Source organism: Theobroma umbraticum, unplaced genomic scaffold (genome assembly GCF_002168275.2).
Source record: "Theobroma umbraticum cultivar Fairchild unplaced genomic scaffold, ASM216827v3 scaffold_239.1, whole genome shotgun sequence".
Lineage (NCBI taxonomy): Eukaryota > Viridiplantae > Streptophyta > Magnoliopsida > Malvales > Malvaceae > Theobroma > Theobroma umbraticum.
The window spans coordinates 224,063-242,506 of record NW_018397273.1 but is presented as its reverse complement, the minus strand read 5'-3'; the positions used below and the strand labels follow the sequence as shown (position 1 = coordinate 242,506).

The 18,444-nt window shown below is 34.5% G+C and overlaps 4 protein-coding genes across 4 annotated transcripts; 1 reads left to right on the top strand and 3 right to left on the bottom strand.

Moving 5' to 3' along the window:
• The first annotated feature begins 892 nt into the window (after nucleotides 1-892).
• Nucleotides 893-3,540, top strand: LOC110426994 (Pentatricopeptide repeat (PPR) superfamily protein). Its single transcript, XM_021442351.1, has one exon. It carries the CDS (start codon nucleotides 941-943, stop codon nucleotides 3,428-3,430), a length of 2,490 nt encoding a protein of 829 aa, XP_021298026.1. The 5' UTR covers nucleotides 893-940; the 3' UTR covers nucleotides 3,431-3,540.
• Nucleotides 3,541-3,650: 110 nt separating this feature from the next.
• LOC110427005 (thiamine-phosphate synthase) lies at nucleotides 3,651-4,943 on the bottom strand. The gene is made up of 3 exons (XM_021442361.2): nucleotides 4,628-4,943; nucleotides 4,309-4,533; nucleotides 3,651-4,117 (listed from the first exon to the last, which is right to left on the bottom strand). The coding sequence occupies exons 2-3, from the start codon at nucleotides 4,474-4,476 to the stop codon at nucleotides 3,890-3,892; spliced, it is 396 nt and encodes a 131-aa protein (XP_021298036.1). The 5' UTR covers nucleotides 4,477-4,533; nucleotides 4,628-4,943; the 3' UTR covers nucleotides 3,651-3,889.
• A 909-nt stretch (nucleotides 4,944-5,852) lies between these two features.
• On the bottom strand, nucleotides 5,853-6,707 carry LOC110427003 (coiled-coil protein). Its single transcript, XM_021442359.2, has one exon. It carries the CDS (start codon nucleotides 6,644-6,646, stop codon nucleotides 6,059-6,061), a length of 588 nt encoding a protein of 195 aa, XP_021298034.1. The 5' UTR covers nucleotides 6,647-6,707; the 3' UTR covers nucleotides 5,853-6,058.
• A 6,741-nt stretch (nucleotides 6,708-13,448) lies between these two features.
• On the bottom strand, nucleotides 13,449-17,979 carry LOC110426997 (aspartokinase 2, chloroplastic-like). The gene is made up of 14 exons (XM_021442353.2): nucleotides 17,713-17,979; nucleotides 17,013-17,497; nucleotides 16,814-16,896; nucleotides 16,666-16,706; nucleotides 16,345-16,499; nucleotides 15,895-16,044; nucleotides 15,701-15,796; nucleotides 15,322-15,438; nucleotides 15,006-15,125; nucleotides 14,835-14,927; nucleotides 14,628-14,744; nucleotides 14,395-14,511; nucleotides 14,120-14,182; nucleotides 13,449-13,778 (listed from the first exon to the last, which is right to left on the bottom strand). The coding sequence occupies exons 2-14, from the start codon at nucleotides 17,424-17,426 to the stop codon at nucleotides 13,638-13,640; spliced, it is 1,707 nt and encodes a 568-aa protein (XP_021298028.1). The 5' UTR covers nucleotides 17,427-17,497; nucleotides 17,713-17,979; the 3' UTR covers nucleotides 13,449-13,637.
• Nucleotides 17,980-18,444: the final 465 nt, after the last annotated feature.

Below are 18,444 nucleotides of genomic sequence, written 5' to 3'. Positions count from 1 at the left end.
TGTAATAACTGCCACCCAAAAAATAAGTAACAAGTAGGATAAGCCCTTTGCTGAGTGTTTGGTCTATTTTAAAATTTCAAAAGTCAAATTAATTCAATTTTTTTTTAAAAAAATAGTAATGGATTTGACTAATTCTAATATTTTATATTTTAAAAATATTAATAATATATATTATTTATGAATGGTTCGATCGTAAATTTTGAATATTAAAAATCGATCAAAATCATCTAACAAATTATCCGATCTAATTGATTAATACTGAAATCAAAAAATTCAAAATAAATTAATCGAATTCAATTGATTTTAATCAGTTATTTAAATTCATATCAATTAATACTTAGTCTTTTTTATTTGAAGTAACAAGCTGTGCATCAACAAGTTAGATATTCCAAGTATAAAAGATGAATTTGTATATGATTGATAAATGGTTTTAAATAGGAACATTTATAAAGAAATGTAAATGAACACTAACAAGTTATTTCTAACAAAAATAAAATTCTGGCACAAAACAATTATTGCAAGTTATTACTGCTAGGTTATAGTAAAAGCAATTGTAGTGAAGTAAAAACAAGTTTCCATTGTGAGTCTTTGCTGATTTTTTTCTCACTTAAACTAAAATAGAAAACTTTTGAATTAAAAATTTTGATTTTTATATATTTATATTAAAATTTAAAAATTTCTATAATATAAATATTTTAAATTTTTATATAAAAATAAAAAATTACAAACAAATTGTAATATTAAAAAAGAAAAGTATTCGGTATCTAAAAAAATCATTATGTGACGTAAAAATACACAAAAAATAAAAGAAAAGAGTAACTATTGCGATTGACTTAAAATTAATAATTTAATTATTATTATTATTATTATTTTAAATTGAAAAAAGGGATTAACTAATAATAATGGTACATTTTAAGAAAATAATTTAATGAGTTGAAGTATGCCGCCATTTTGGCGGTTGGGTGGACTCCTAATGAGACCATACAGACCGAACATTGCACTCAAAAACGTCGCTTCCCTTGGCCCCTCCCAACCTCCGAACTCGCTGCGACATGTCGAAACTTTGGTCGACGCCCGAAGCATCAAAACGGGTTTTGATCGAAACACATGTCGCTCCAATTTTATGGTCGAAAGTTTCCTCAAACAGGGCAACCTGTGGGAGGCACGTCAACTGTTTGACCAGATGCCAAACAGGAACACTGTCTCGACCAACATGATGATTTCGGGGTATGTGAAATCAGGTGATCTTTTGAGGGCTAGACAAATGTTTGATGCCATGCTTGATCGGACTGCGGTTACGTGGACCGTTTTGATTGGCGGCTACTCGCAGAAGAATCAGTTCCGCGAAGCGTTTAAGCTTTTTGCAGAGATGCGAAGGCGCGATACGGAGCCTGATTATGTGACTTTCGCTACTCTTTTATCAGGTTGCAATGATGCTGGTGTGGACAGGGAATTGATCCAAGTTCATGCTTGTGTTGTTAAGTTGGGGTACGAGTCGAGTCTCATCATCTGCAATTCGATGGTTGATTCTTATTGCAAAACGAATCACCTTGATTTGGCTTGTCGGGTTTTTAATGAGATGCCTGAAAGAGATTCTGTTTCTATTAATGCATTGATCACAGGGTTCTCAAAAGATGGTCTATATGAAGATGCAATAGCCCTTTTTCTGGAGATGCAAAATTTCGGTTACAAGCCTTCTGATTTCACTTTTGCAGGAGTTTTAAGTGCAGGTATTGGATTAAATGCTTTAGCCTTTGGGCAACAAATTCATGGTTTATTGGTGAAGACTGGGTTTGTTTGGAATGTGTTTGTGGCGAATGCATTGCTTGATTTTTACTCGAAGCATGACTGTCTAGTTGAAGCTAGGAGATTTTTTGATGAGATGCCAAACTTGGATGGCATTTCTTACAATGTGATCATCACATGCTATGCGTGGTTTGGGGAACATGAAAAAGCTGTTAGACTTTTTCGTGAATTACAGTTTACGCAATTTAATCAGAGGCAATTCCCATTTGCAACCATGTTGAGTATAGCAGCAAATACACTCGACCTGCAAATGGGGCAGCAAATTCATTCCCTAGCTATTGTGACTACAGCTGATTCAGAACTTCTGGTTGGAAATTCTTTAGTTGACATGTATGCCAAATGCGGCAGATTTGAGGAAGCTGAAACAATATTCAGGAGTCTGGCCCATAGAAGCACTGTTCCATGGACAGCCCTGATCTCAGGTTATGTTCAGAAAGGATTCCATGAGGAAGGCCTGAATCTGTTCAATGAGATGCACAAAGCTGGTGTAAGAGCAGACCAGGCCACATTTGCTAGCATCTTAAAGGCATCTGCAAATTTGGCTTCACTATCACTGGGGAAACAGCTTCACTCATTTGTAATCAGATCAGGTTTCATGTCCAATGTTTTTTCAGGAAGCGGACTTCTGGATATGTATGCAAAATGTGGTTCCATAAAAGACGCCATTCAACTATTTCAGGACATGCCTGAAAGGAATATAGTCTCTTGGAACGCCTTGATCTCAGCCTATGCTCAAAATGGTGACGGTGAAGCCACCCTTGACTCATTTGAAAAGATGGTTCAGTCAGGTTTCCAGCCAGATTCTGTTAGCTTCCTCAGTGTTTTGTCCGCGTGCAGTCATTGTGGGCTTGTTCAAGAAGGATTAAGATATTTCAGATCCATGACTCAAAGCCATAAACTTGTTCCAAAGAAAGAACATTATGCATCCATGGTCGATATGTTTTGCCGGAGTGGACGATTTAATGAAGCAGAGAAGTTGATGGCTGAAATGCCATTTGATCCTGATGAGATTATGTGGTCATCGGTTCTAAATTCTTGTAGGATTCATAAGAACGAAGAACTGGCTAGGAAAGCTGCAGACCAGCTTTTCAGAATGGAGGTGCTTAGAGATGCTGCTGCATATGTCAGCATGTCTAATATCTATGCAGCATCCGGCCAGTGGGACAATGTTGGGAAGGTAAAGAAGGCAATGAGGGACCGTGGAATTAGAAAGGTTCCAGCTTATAGCTGGGTTGAAATAAGACACAAGGTCCATGTGTTCTCAGCAAATGATATGTTACATCCCCAAAGGGAGGAAATTCGGAAAAAGATTGATATGTTGTCAGAACAGATGGAAAAGGAAGGTTACAAGCCTGATACAGGCTGTGCCCTTCACGATGTTGATGAGAAAATCAAAATTGAGTCTCTTAAGTACCACAGTGAGCGGCTAGCAATTGCATTTGCGCTGATTAGTACACCTGAAGGATCGCCAATACTGGTGATGAAGAACTTAAGGGCATGCACAGACTGCCATGCTGCAATCAAGGTAATATCAAAAATAGTTGGTAGGGAAATCACAGTGAGGGATTCAAGCAGGTTCCATCATTTTAAGGATGGCATCTGCTCTTGTGGGGATTATTGGTGAGTTTTTAGAGGTTATTGCCTTGTTGATTGGCCTGACATAACGTTGTAGCACCGATCTCACCTCTGTACAAGATAGATCACTCTGGCGGGCTCATAGTGTGTACACAAGGGACCATGGTATTGATAATTATTTTGAGAGACTGAATATATAATGATATCACAACCATTCCTGAGTAATTCATGCAGCAGCTGCTATCTAAATGGCATTGGCAAATGGCAAGTAAAGAAATGATTACAAAAGCATCATAATCGAGCTTGGAATTTGTTCATGAAAAATGGAAACAGATTAGAAATATTGCAGCAAAATTAGTGTATCGCAGAGGTGCAGGAACAGTAAACATCTGGAATAGACTTGTTTTTTTTTTAAAGATGAGTTTTTATTAATGATAAGCCGGATACGGAATAAACTAGTTTGCCTGTCAACACGGAATAGACTTGTTAGCCAAGTACTCTTGCAACCTCAAGGCGATTTTGGACTTGAGGAATTATTGACAGGCAAACTAGTTGCTGAAGAATTATTCACTGGTCTTGCCTGCCCGATGTTGGATTTAGTGAACCAAGTTGTATACAGAAATTGTTTGTGAGGCCCGACATGGTTGCATATTAGCCTAAGCTTCTGTCTCTCCCTCATCCATCTCAGCACTATCTTCATATGCCTCTTGCTTGTAAGCCCTCTCAATCCAACCTCCTGAAACCATTTTTACATCAATAAACCTGTTAAGAGTCAAAGGCCAGCATCACCATGATACAAAGAGCAACTCTTGTTATAGTTAGATGAACTTTTTAAACATCATACTAATAACAGAATGACTTGATACGGGGTGTGAATTTCAATATTAAAATTTTGCAAATGAAAGATTAATTGCAAGAACAACAGACCTTGACCCGTTCCCAAGTATCACCTACAGTGAGGGGGCCATGCTCCTTGAGAATGTCGAAGATAACTCTGGTTATGGTCTGCGTTTGCTCTGGTGGCGTTTTGAGCTCGATTGGCTTCATTTTCGGCTTGGGTTTTGTCGAAAAATATCGAATCGCACTCCCAAACATCTTGTCTTTGTTCCCTTACCCAATTCGATTTTGCAGTGATTGAACAGAGTCTGATTGCTTTCATCGAAAATAACAAGAGCAACACAAAGTTTTAGTAACAGATGGAACAAGAAGAGAACCGGAAAAAGCAAGTAAAAGAATAAAAATCTACCTCCTTCCACACTGCTATTGCAGCTACAAATGAGTAATTATCGATGATTCAAAGGACAAGGAGCTAGAAAGAGAAAGAAAAAAGGGCGGTTGCTCGGTGCAGGGTTGCAGAGAGTGAACTTTCGAAGAGCTCTGTTTTTGTAGTACACCCTTTTGCCCTTAGTAATTCTGGGCTTTGATTTTATCCTTATAAACTAGTTCTTTTTGGGCCCGAAGGTCATCTGGAAAGTTTCTTTAGCTGTCAGACCCAGATGATTTTGCTTCTTAGTTGATTCATGCTTGCAGGGTAGAACAAATCAACAAAAAATGTTTTGTTTCTTCTTGGTTGCTTCTTCCTGGGAAATTTATTTTAATGGTCTGAAAATTGAAGCTATGAAACCAGCTTTATGCCCTTCATCAAAAACAAAAGAAACTCATCTCTAACTGAAACTGGGGTATCAATTTAGAGTTCTTGCTCTTTTATTCCATCTTGATTCTGATGAAGGTTTTTGATTATCTCTTCACAAACTGTGGCCTTCAGCAATTCTTTGTTCAGTTTTTAAGTATTTTCTAAAATTCAGACCACTTCTCAGGGATGTCTCTTACAGATTAAAGTCTTAAGTTTGTATACTGTAATATTGCATTTTCCTTCTCTTCTACAAACTATGGCATTGCATATGAGATAATTTGAAATGTACTCTTGAGCATAAAGTATACCAAATTATACTTTAAAAAAACAAAATCCATAGAATCATTAAATCATAGATAGCAAATGTTTGTAGCTGAAAAGGGTATTCATCAAATTTTGGACTTTCATATACACTAAAACCCAAATCATTGATGAAAACCACCAGATTCTCAAATGAAAAACATTGAACACATTGAGTATTTCAACTAAGGTTCAACTTCCTGGAAAAACATAATCTTATTCCAACCCCACTCCCAGTTTACCTACTCAAGGAACAGCTTCCATGTACTCTTGAGAATAAAGTATATACCAAATTATACTTAAAAAGCAGAAAAAAAAAAGCCTTATAATTATTAAATCAGAGATAGCAAAGGTTTGTAGCTGAAATGGGGATTCATCAAATTTTGCAATGTCATATAAACCAAACCCCAAATCCAGATTCTCAAATGAAAAACAATGAACACATTGAGTTTTAGTTAAGCTTCCAACATCCTGGAAAAACATAATCTTATTCAAACTCCACTCCCATTTACCTACTCTATCACAAACCCAGAAGTCATAATCCAATTGCAATCCACAAGATATTCATTAATCTCATCTTCAGAAGAAAGACCCAGAAAGTAGAAAAAGATAAAAAGCAAGCAGAAAATTTTACTACATTAGATTTCATTCCTAGATAAAGGATAACTTCTGTCGACAAAAAGAAACAAAACACAAGTACATGTAACATAAAGAAATCCAAAATTGAACCCAACAAAGGTTTTTTTACTTCTTGTTCTTGTTAACAAATTCATCAGGGACAACTTGAAGCAACTTCTTCTGCTTAGACTTGGCAATCTTCTTCAAAGTATTGGGATTGGTAATCTTCTGAAACTTAGTCCCAGACCTCAAAATGTTCTCTTTCTTCTTCTTCTCCCTCTCCTCTCTCTTCTTTCTCTTCTCAATCTTGTTTTGCCTAATCTCTTCCTTCAGCTCATTCATCCTCTCCTTGTAAGCTCTCTTTATCTCCTTCTGCCTCTCTCTTTCCTCCAAAGTCGTCCGCTTTACACTCACGTGCTTCGCGGAAGCACGCTGCTTTCGTGGCTGCTTCCAGTTCCGACCCGACAACTTTCCCGCAATCACGCCGTCGTAGGTCGGTCGACCGAAGGTGGGTTTGTCGGGGTCGTCAGAGGAAGGCAACGCAGAGCGCTTCGCGGGTGGGGGACAAGAATCGTCGACGTCCATGGACGTAGCCGCGGCGGCAGCAGCATCATCGTTGCTGCTGGCAGTGATTTGCGATTCTTGGCGCTTTCGCTTGTAAGTTTTGCCGCCGAAGCCTTCATCTAGGCGGCGGAAATCTATTGTGCAAGCCATAAGCTCCGAACCAGGCTCTGTGAACCAACCCTAAGGCTCAAAGGACTTGCAATCCACGAGGTTTGTGTGTTATATAGCTGGAAAGTTTGCTGGGGCTTTAGGTGAAGCTCCATGAAAGTAAGAACAAAAGAGCTCGACCCTCTTAAAAGAACTTAATTGGGCTGTGTGGTGACTCACCTTAAGCCCGTGAAAGACTGACTCAAAAATTTGCCCAGTGAAAGCCTGAACCCAAAAACTGGGCCTAGTAAGGCCTTATTTAGTTGGAGATGTAAATTGGGCTTCTCCTTCCAAAGTTTTCGTTGAAGCTGATAATTACGGACTAATATTAATCGATTTTAAACGAATAAATTCATCAAAATCAATTGAATTCGTTTTCAGTTTTAAACGACTAACACGTTTATTAAACGTGCTGATATTTTTTATACGATACAATAAGATTAATAAATATAATTAAACATAATTTTTTCTAACACGTTTAACACAATTAAATAAAAATATTTATAATTAAATATAATTTTACTATTTAAATTTAAAATCAATAATTATAAAAACAATTATGATAAAACAACAATAACATCAAACATAATAAAATTTAATATAAATAGCATACATAAAATTCATTATCATACTAATAAAATCCATCATTAACATCTAACCTTAAAATACTGGTAACATCTAAAATAATCCGTAATTTTCAATCATAATTAAATAAATATCGTTAACCACATCATTAACCATGAACAATTTCAAACTTCCAAATCAAAATTGAAAATTTGCTCGCCAATGTCACATCATTTCAGTGTCACAAAACCTAATAATGAAATGGAAACAATATATTAATAACATTAGGTCAAAATAAAAAAAAAAGTTAAATAAAATTTAAAATTTGGTTTAAAACATTACCTTTCATTGATGATTAATTGACATTAACAGTATTAAAGCATTTGGCTGATGTCAGTTCTTTTTTACTAATATCTAAATTTATGACATCCGCGATAAGATTGTTCACTTTTGTTTCTACAGATGCTACAATATAAAAAATATATTATTAAAAACATGTAAATAAAGTAAACTTATTTTAATCATGCATTTAAACACAAGAAACATAACCAAAAATAAATGAAAGAATATATTATCAATTTCTCTAAATAGCCAATCCTTACAACATAAAATTGCCTCCACAATATTTGATTTAAGTGAGCTCAGATATTGATTAAGAACTCTACCATCAACACTAAAAAAAAATTCAAAAGCCACAACCGATGTAGCAATGGTCAAGATATCTAAAGCCATGGCAGAAAGCTCACGACAATGAAACTGATTTGTCTTCCAAAATTGTAAAATATCCAATTCTATTGTCGTTTCAATACTTTGTTCATCTAAATATTACTCTAGTTGAGATTTGTTCTTGGCAGCCCCAAACTCACTTTGAAAATTGTTAAACTCCTAATTAATAAAAACAAAATAGTTAAAAAATATTAAAATAAAAAATAACAAAAATATTAAATTTTCATAAAAATAATATTTCAAAAATTAAAAAAAATTACCATTGTGTAGAGGTGGCATAAAGGAAAAATTCAAAATTCTTTTCTATAGAACTTAATTTTTGTCAACAAAATAAGCAGTAAGACAAATATACCTATCAGTAACAATAAAAGTCCACAAATCAGAAGTTAAGTCAATCCTACTCGGTGATTCTTGAAACAAGTATTATATCTTGCATCTTTTTCTTTTATACATCTTAATTATATCAGCTTTAACAGTGTTCCAAAAGATCATAACAATATCCTCACTCAAATAAGATAACATAAACCTAATTCCAGTATAATCCACAAATGATAAAGGTAGATTATGCATCACAATTGCAACTGTCACTGATTCACGAAACTTTTCAAGATCAAACTTTGAAAATTTCATTAACATTGAATTATGTTGCTTTGAAAAAATCATGTGACCTATATCACATGTGTCTTTCCTAATACAATTTTCATTATGATGTTTCAAATTACCTATCCGATAGTTGCTTGATGTGTGCATCAAATACATATATTTAATGAGAGATTAAATACCTAAGTAGTCTAAGTTAGACTAGATTTAAGAGCGGATTTAGGTGTTTTTATTTATTTTAGTCGTTTAGTTTAATTTATATTTAAATATTTATTTTAAGTTAATAATGTTACTTTTATGTTATTTATATTTACTTTTATGTTTTTGTAGGAGTAGGATCAAAAATAATTTCAATTGTTGAAGAAAGTTGCATAATGGACTGGTACTCTGTTTGCATATATTTTGATTTTTCAAGCATATCTCTCACTACAAAAGTCCAAATGACATGATTTTTGAACCATTAGAAGGCTAAGAGCAGGGCTACAACTTTGATGCTTACCACTTTACCCAATTTTGATCAAAAAGTGGTCAAAATCTTTATCAAATTGAAAATAATGCACTAGAAAAACAAAATTAAGCAAAACCTTTGAGAGACGCTACTCTGGAAAATGAGAGCTACAGCACTCAACGTATTTTTCAAAATTAACAAGCTTATTGGATTTTGAAAGTTAGGGCTTTTGAAGGCTATTTAAGGAGCTTTTTTAGAGGTTTCTAGGATGAGGCAGCCAGTAATTTCTCTAAAGAAAAAAAGCTAAAAACAAAGCAAGAAAACAAGAAAATTAGAGGGAGAATCAAGATCTCAAAGCTTCAACTATTAGTTTTCTCTCTCAACTTTTGTGTTTTTCTTATTTTCTTTGACTTAGATTAATGGCTAATTTTCTTTGGATGAAGTTTTTATTAGATATTATGAACTAAATTATTTTTCTAGGATTGTAATTGAACTCTTATGTAATCTAAACTTTTAATTCCTCTTTGCTTATCTTTAATGAGATTTGAATTGTTTATTCCATTTGTTCTCAATACTTGTAATTGCCTGATCACTAATTAAATTGATTTAAAAATTTAAACAAACTTGGAAAAGAGAGCTTAGTGTAGACTAAAATTGAGATAGCATATGATTATATTAATTGATTTGCGTATAAGATAGATATATACCTACAGGTCATATGTAGCCAAATTAAAACTTGAACTTAATGAGTCTATTTTAATTTCAATTCAGATAGGGATATAGTATTTTGGTTAAAATAGATATTTTTATAAAATAAGTAGGTAGACCCTTGTAAGTAATTGAGGATTCTAGGTTAGCAATTCAACTCATTAAAATAAGTTAAGGAAGAAAGGTAAAATTTAGATGAAATGTGAGGGATATTATAATCCTAGGCTTCTTTTATTTGCATTTTACCACATTATTTTGTTGCTTTAATTTTTCATTAAATTAGTTTTAGTTGAGTAATTTTAAGTTTAATTTGAATTCAGATTTTAATTATTTGAATAAAACTAAATTGTTCTAATTTTAATACTTAGTAAAATTTTATATCAATTCTCTGTGAGATCGATACTCTGCTTGCTTATATATTATTTATTCTATACATATACTTGTGTAGTAGAATTTTATCAGACATTGCTTTCACAATTCAAGACATACCCACTGAGCTTGCACTTCGCTTTTGGTTTTCCATCACTTGAGTGTTTTTTCGACAAACGTTCAAAGAATGCCGAAACCTTTGAAGTTAACTTTCGTTTTTTGTGTTGGTATGGCTTCCTTTCATATGTATATCCTACCTCATCAATCTGTACACATTCATCAAATTCTTCCACAAAATGAATATTTGATTCAGCAGAAATATTCATATTGTAAAATTTCATATACAAACATCAACAACATAAATAACATCAGAAAACTTTATATATATATATATATATATTAAGTTTGACATTGTCGAATCTAGACAATAAATAGAACAATGTGCACAACAAAATTAGAAACATAATTCACTTCAAAAGTAGACAATAACTTTGTTTAAATAAATTGAAAATTTTTTTTGAAATGGCGTTGCTACTGCCATTAGGATAGATTTGCCGAAGCTCTATCACTAAGCTTGTAATTGAATATAAGTTTCAATCATCAAGCAACCTAAATATCACCAACATACAATCAATTTTTTTTAAAAAAAAAATAAAAGGCAAAACCACTATGCGTTTACATCAGTAGAATTTCAAGATGCCAATGTAAGAGTCTAGCCTTGATAAAGGCGAGAGACTTGTTGCAACAAGTTACAGCCAACAAATGTCAACTAGTATTCTAAATGTGATAAAAGAGTCATATCAAGATCCACCATATGGTTTTAAATAAAATATTGTCTATTTCATGATTCTCCATAAGACAGATTTAGGAAAACTGAAATGCCTAAAAGAAAGAAATTGATTTGTGAGATGTTATATTACTTCTTTTGAGTTATTCTCTTATATTCGTTCCTACTTATGTGAGAGAATATATATGTGTTCTACATTGAAATAAACTTGATATCAATTGTTAGGTTTAGGCAATGGAATCACGAAAGGAATCAAACTAATGGGTTTAGGATTCTTACCTCAAGTATGTCTCTCAAAACCAACACAACCAACACCGCCAAATTGGAGAAAAAGGCTTTTAAGGTTAGACTTTTTAGGGTTTTTTTTTTGGAATATGAGTGAAATAATCAGATAGGAAGTAGAAGAATAGAATAAACAATAAACTAATTAGTGAAATTAGTGAAAAAGTAGAATGGGGAAAAATGAAAAACTAAAGAAGGGAAGAAAAGGGTTTGTCATGCAACAGAAACGACCCAAGTGAAAACAAAGCAAAAGGAAAAATTATGGTTTAGGCATTATTACATCATTATCCTTAAGAAATTCAAAAAACCTTTTAAAATAATTGTTTAAAATTATATAAGTAAAGCTAAAATAGTACTTAACTACTAATTTTAATGGATTGATAAACGTATCATGTATACACATTTAAACACGATAACATGGTTACCACAATTAATTAAACGTGTTTTAAATATGTTACTCATGTCTAACACAATCAAAACACGAAACACGATAAAATTAAACTCAAACCTGTTTAACCTCGTGTGTTATCGTGTCATGTTCAAAATTGCCAAGTTTACCAAAAATATTTAGGGAAGTCCTAATTTTTTAGGAAAAATTGGTTTAAGGTAAATTATCAAACCCTAAGGCACCAACAAAGAAGTAGAAATTTATTTTAAATCAAAGCCATCCTGAAAGTTAGGAAAAGATAGAAGAGTTTTGAAAATGAAATGACATCAATTAGTGACCAGACCACATCGCGCTTAAATGCCTTGGTTCAAGATAATGTGATCATTACAAACATAAAAACAACACACACAAGTGTCGCAGAGCATTACCAGTTTGAGAAAATTTTACAAGCACTGGATAATCGCATATCTTGCCTTGGGACGATTATCAACCACGAAGTGTTGAGCAACTTCGAATATGTCAAAAACAGTATAGATCCGCTAGAGCCAGATAGCAATGAGCTTCACAAGGAATTGCAAAACAGGTGAACAACTTAATTCGTCGCAATGTGGGGCTAGATGAATTAATGGCATTTATGCAACAGCAACAATGACAATTGATAGAGGTTGTTAGAGGTCTCGAACAAAGAGTTGCACTTGTAGCTGACAAATGCTAGGAAGTTGCACGATGTGACTTCCAAACTAAGCAATTTGAACAATGGAGCTTTAGCACTAGATTGACAATCTAGATGTCAAGTTCAAACCCCTTGTATCCTATGTGTGCCGCAAACGAAGAGACCATGCACATGGGAGCCATGTACTTGGATGTCATAAGCCAACCACAAGCTAGACATCCACATGTTAGAACACATTCGGACTTGAAAGTGCTCTCGAGATAGCGAATGAGGGGTTATTTCAAACGAACCCACAACACTCATGCAGAACACACTTAAAACTGGTTGTGGAAAGAGACCACAAGGCAAAAAACGCATTGCTTAAATTGAGTGTGAGAGAATGCCATGGTCCACGATCTCAAGACTAGTTTAGCATGATAGAAGGCTCATACCAACAATACACACTTGTGTCGCAAATTGCCCAAAGGCACAACTTGAGTCTAAAGTGACATCACTTGGGGACCCATTGACACAACTAGCATCAGGTCACTATCGATTGAGGATTTCTAGATGCCCCACACATGCAAACCCAAGGGCCATGACGCATTGGGTTGCATTTCATCAAACCATAAATACATCACGCCACCCAATCTCACAGGATTATGGGCCAAGTGCAAAAAAGTTGCCCGTAAGGAAGATTTACATAAGGAATCCAATTACAAGAGAACTGTTTGCATAAAAAAAGTTTGATTAATACTAAAATTCTTGTGTATTATTATTATTATTATTTATTTTACTTCTATTAAGACTTTAGGCTAATGGTATTTAACCTAAATATACAACATTTATTTTATTTAAATTTCTTGTTAACTACTCTATTTATACTAAACAATAACAGAAGAGTTATTTTAAGATTAAGAAAAACTATAATAAAAAATTACACCCTTATGTATTAAGGAAAGGCTATAAATCAAATTGCCCAAGTAATCAATAATTCAACTGTTCTAACAATTTAACTTATTTGCTTAAGATCATAGATCTTCATTTTTCTGTTGAGAATAATATAATTATTTTTCTCCAAAATTCTTTTCTTCAAGTTTAATTACTTTCGATTCTGCATTATTCATAAATATTTAAAGTTAAACTTGCTTAATCTTTCTATACACAAGACTTAACATCCAAGGAATCTTAGTTAAAGTTCCAATCCCGATATCACCTTCCATATCAATATTTCATAAAAATTCTGATCCTCGATCCCTCCATGTCTTAAAGGCATCGAGATGGAACAAAGGGCAAACTTTTTTTCATTAAATTCATATGGAAAACTTAGCAATATCGGGCAAATAGTAAAATCATCCATTACCAGCTACGTGACCCTGCACTTCTAGTGTTACATCTTAGGGCAAGAATAAAACTCCTAAGCTTATTAAATCAAAATGAATTCATATCAAGAATACTCTAACTTTCTCATCAATTGGCAGAACCATTTGCAGAACCATTTGCAGAACCATATTGATGTAATTCAGCGAGATCACTTTCAAAGAATGCTGAATGAAGAGCCCTGACACACTGCTCTGCTTCATCGTCGTGTACAATCAAGGATATATTAACCTAAGAAGTAAAACCAGAAGTTGAGTTAAATGGGTACAAAAACATCCCATGCTTTAGATGGAATGGTGTTTTCAGTAAGTCTATTGTATTTAGAGTGGCAGCCCAGTGGAACCGATATCTAGTTTCATATAAAGGTGGGTTACATGGAATGGTGCTTTGAGAAAGTCCTCTGAAAGAAAGTGGCAGCTTCAGGGCACTAAACATATGTAATTGTCAATTTTAATTATGCTTACAGGCGCAAGCTAGGGTTCGGATGGTAATGAGAGTGATGCAACATACGTAATTAATATCATACCATGCAAAGTCAAAATGAAAGAGAAATAGAGTTGTGGAGGAAAGACCTTAGATGCACCCTGAGAGATCATTTGAACATTGACGCCATTGGTCCTAAGAACACGAAATGCCTGCCACAATATTCAACTAACAATGAATACCAAAATAATAGATTCATAAACAAGATTGACATCCAATGCAGTGATAATGCAACCTTGGAACTTTCATTAAAGACAAGCCCCATGCTTGGTTACTCTGAGTCTCTTCAAATCAAATTAGAAGATGATTTAAAAGTTTTACGCTGGTTTGTAAGCAATATGAGAGAAGATAATGCAGTCAATACCTTCTCCAATACAAGTGAGGACCTCTGGAAGTTCCCAATGAGAGAAATGATGGATCTATGCTGAAGCAGATCGACAACAGCAATTTTCTCAAGTTCTTCGACAACATGGTCAAGTTCCTGTCAAGAGAAAATATAAAACATTGGACATCGTTCAGAATCCTTCTGCAGATCAAGTATAAAACTTGCACATGATATTATCAGTTAAAGCATGAAGAATGGTATCATATTCTTGCCTGCTGAATTAACTCTCGGCTCCAAAGTTTTGATGGATCCAAGGTCAAGGAAATACTGACTTCACTAGTAGCTACAACATCTACTGAGATACCTAAATCTTCGAAGATCGAAAATACCTGGACAGATAAAAAAATACAAATCAATTGCATAATAGAAAAACCAAGTGAACAAAGAGCATTATTAAAATTAGGACATGGCCTTCCAACCTTTGCAAGAAAGCCAAATTGACCAAGCATGCGTGTGCTGACAATATCCAACATGGTCACATTCCGTTTCAAAACAATGCTGGTGAGTACTGCCTGCAAGTACTCAAAAGAATGATTAAAACAGTTCAAATTTCATTAAAGAACACTATGCAAGCAATTAGCTGCACAAACCTTACTCAAATCTCTATCCCTGGTGATAAGAGTTCCAGGAGCATTAGGATTGTAAGAATTTTTAACCCTAACAGGAATATCACCCTCTCTAGCTGGTCTCATGGATTGTGGATGCAGAACCTGAAGAAGGGCAAGACAAACATCCAAATTTCACTCAGTTAGCCATGCTTATATCATTTAAATGATAATTGCACCCAAAGGCATACACACACACACACTCACATGCATATATGTATTGTTTATCAGAGGGAGCACTTGATAGTTAATAAAAAAGACACAAGGAGAGGAAAACAACAGCAGCATATGGATATAATACCTGAGCACCAAAATAAGCAAGTTCAGAAGCCTCTTCAAATGTCAGATATGGGACAGGTTCTGCACGTGCATATATGTTAGGATCACAGGTCAAAACTCCATCAACATCTTTCCATACCTGTAATGAATAAAAGAATATTGTTATACCTTGTTCAAGCAAAAAAAAGGTACATCACGCTGGAAACAGGGTATAAGACTGTGAGTATTTGTTTTAGTTACAACTTTTGGTCCGCCATACATTTACACATATAGATGCTTGTTGATTAAGAAAAAGGTACTACCCACATCAGCAACAGATGAGAAAAACTGGCATGGGCTACGTTTGTGCCTCAGCAGGTTTATGACTTATACACGTTCAGGCCTTGAACATATGCACTGACCTGAATTTCTCGCAGCCCCAATGCTTTTCCGATGGTTGTGGCTGTCAAATCACTCCCACCCCTACCTAATGTAGTAATTGCACAAGATCTCCAGCCCTACAATCAGAAGGTAACAAGATATAAAGATTATCAAACCCCAAAGACTCTTGTTTAAAAATGAAATCATTTCAAAAAAATACCAGCAGCTGTTATACCTTTCCAAGGAAACCAGTGACAATTGGGATTGCAGGATCACTGATCCAATCATCATTTAACCCTTTTGCAACAGCTGGGTAAGTTGCTTCCAGAATATCTGCATTGGTGAAGTCATCAGTGGTAATGAAACCAATTTCGAAGGCATCATACTGCAAAACAGGATACTGAGTCATAATTTGCACTACTTATGACGGTGGCTGTGAGGAAACACGGAGAATACAGTACATTGTATCAATCATGATAAAAAATGAAGCAAGCAGAAATTAAGTATCGTAATGAATGCTGATTTGTATTTTGAACCACAAAGATATTCTTAGGAATGTTTTATTGAAAAAAGAAGTCCAAAATAGTTTTCTTGATGAAAGCTAAACAAGTGGTTAAATTACCTAGCAGCCAGACCAACAACATATAAATTTGGATATAGGAAGAAAGAAAACAAAGAAACATACTTGACGGGCCTTAACACCAATTTTATTCAAATATGCTGCAAAAATCCTCGTAGACATGCACTCGCCAAATGAAACTAAATAGTCCTTGGTTCGTAGTGTTAACTCTTTCATCATAGCAATCCCCTTTAAGAGCTGCTCCAATTCTTCTAGGTGTCCTGCAAAAAGGGTTTTTATGTAAAAAAGGAAAGACAGCAACCAGCGTAAGCAAGCTTACAGTAAAAGACAAGAAGAGGAGATATGATGATAAAGTGAACGAAGCAAAAAGTTTCTTGAGGTTAGAAAGATCGAAGAATTGATCTTACGAGCAGATTATAAACTCACCATCAACAATAGACCTGTCCACTCCAAGCTCATCTGCCGTCCTGGGTATTAAAATTGAATATAAGAGATAATAAATTTACATTAAAACTCCTTACTTTTACAACTCAAAGCAAAGAAGTGAATAAAAAACTATTGCCCTTGTTCTTACCTATAATGCAGCTCTTTTATAAAGCTTAACTCTTCAATAGTATCTACATTAGTGACACCACAGCTAACTGCCTTTTCTCCAGCCTAACAATCAACCAAAAAGAAAAAAAACCCCAATTTCATAGTTAAACCTTCTAGTTCTAGAGTCCAAAAAATTAATGAGTAAAAAACAAATAAAATCCAAATTAAATAAGGATTACCAGCAAAAGCTTATTGGTCGTCTTTCCCATTGCAGAAAGAACAATGACTGGCCTTTCATTGGGGAAACTAAGTATAAGGTCAGCAACCTCTCGCATTCGCTCGGCGGAAGCCACAGATGATCCACCGAACTTCATTACACACGTTAATTGATTCTCTGCTTCTCCGGAACCTGCTTCCTCAACCTTATTCCTTTCAATCACATCCACATTTCCTCCTTGGCAACCAACTTTAAAACCTCTACTGTTGCAACAATGTCTTAGATTCCAACATAAGTTTGAAGAACTGGAAGACCCAAATGCAGCAAAATTGAGCTGACTCGGCAACGTCGATCGGCACGGTAAAGATCTCCGCTTCGGAAAAAGATGAGACGGAGCCGTTTCCACACCAGAAAATTGCAACGGACAAGCCGCCATGCTCAACGGATCTCGCTAACTAGTTGTTTCGACGAATAATAAACCAAGATAAAAAAAAATTCTCCAAAGATCTGATTAGAAAAGGCAGATGGAAAAAAAAACGAAACAACAATCAGTCAGAAAAGCATGAACAAACAACTCGTCCTGTTTGATTCGAGAACTACGAAATGGGAAAATCTTAAAAAAAAAAAAAAGAAAGAAAGCAAGAAAGAAATAAGAGAAGAACAAGTTTCCTTTCTGGCATCCATTTTGGCGGCAACCAAACAGAAAAGAGAAAACTACATACCTTTGGAGAGCGGGAAGGAAGAATGTAGGATTTGGTTCTCAAAAATGAAAGCAAAAGCTGTTTTGCTTCTTATTATTGAAAGGAAGAAGGCGATCCTTCAGAGATTTGAGAGGAGAAATTGCCCCGAAGGAAGCGCGAGGAAGAAGAAAAAGCAGGGGGAGAAATGGAAAACAAAGGACGCCGCCTTGCCTCCCGTCCCCTGCTCTCTCTTTCTTAGCAAAACAATGCAACGTGTTTTCTTTGTTTTGTCGGAAACCCTTCCCTTCTCCCCATTGTTTTCCCTTTACATGCAAACGGGTGGCCAAGATTTCCAACCCCGACCCTTTAGTTTGATCTGACGGCAGTGGGTCAATCTGTTGGACCGTGGCGCATTGATTTTCAAACTGCCTTTCCGTGTTTCTCTTTTTTTTTTTTTTTTGGTCTTTCGCTAAGTTGGAATGTATTTATCGATATATGTATATATATCGATATGTATATATCGAGATTACATTACATATAAATCTTTTTATTATTTCATTTAAAATAAAATTATCTTTTTATTATTTGAAATTAGTGGATTTAGTAGTATCATTTTATATATTTTTAATAGATATAATATTTATAAAAAAATTAAAACTACTTAAAAAATTCAAGTAAATTCTTATATTTTTATTACTCTCAATTAAACTCTTACATTTTTATTTTGAATCCAATAATCTCTTAACTTTTTATTTTTAATCAAATAAACTCTTA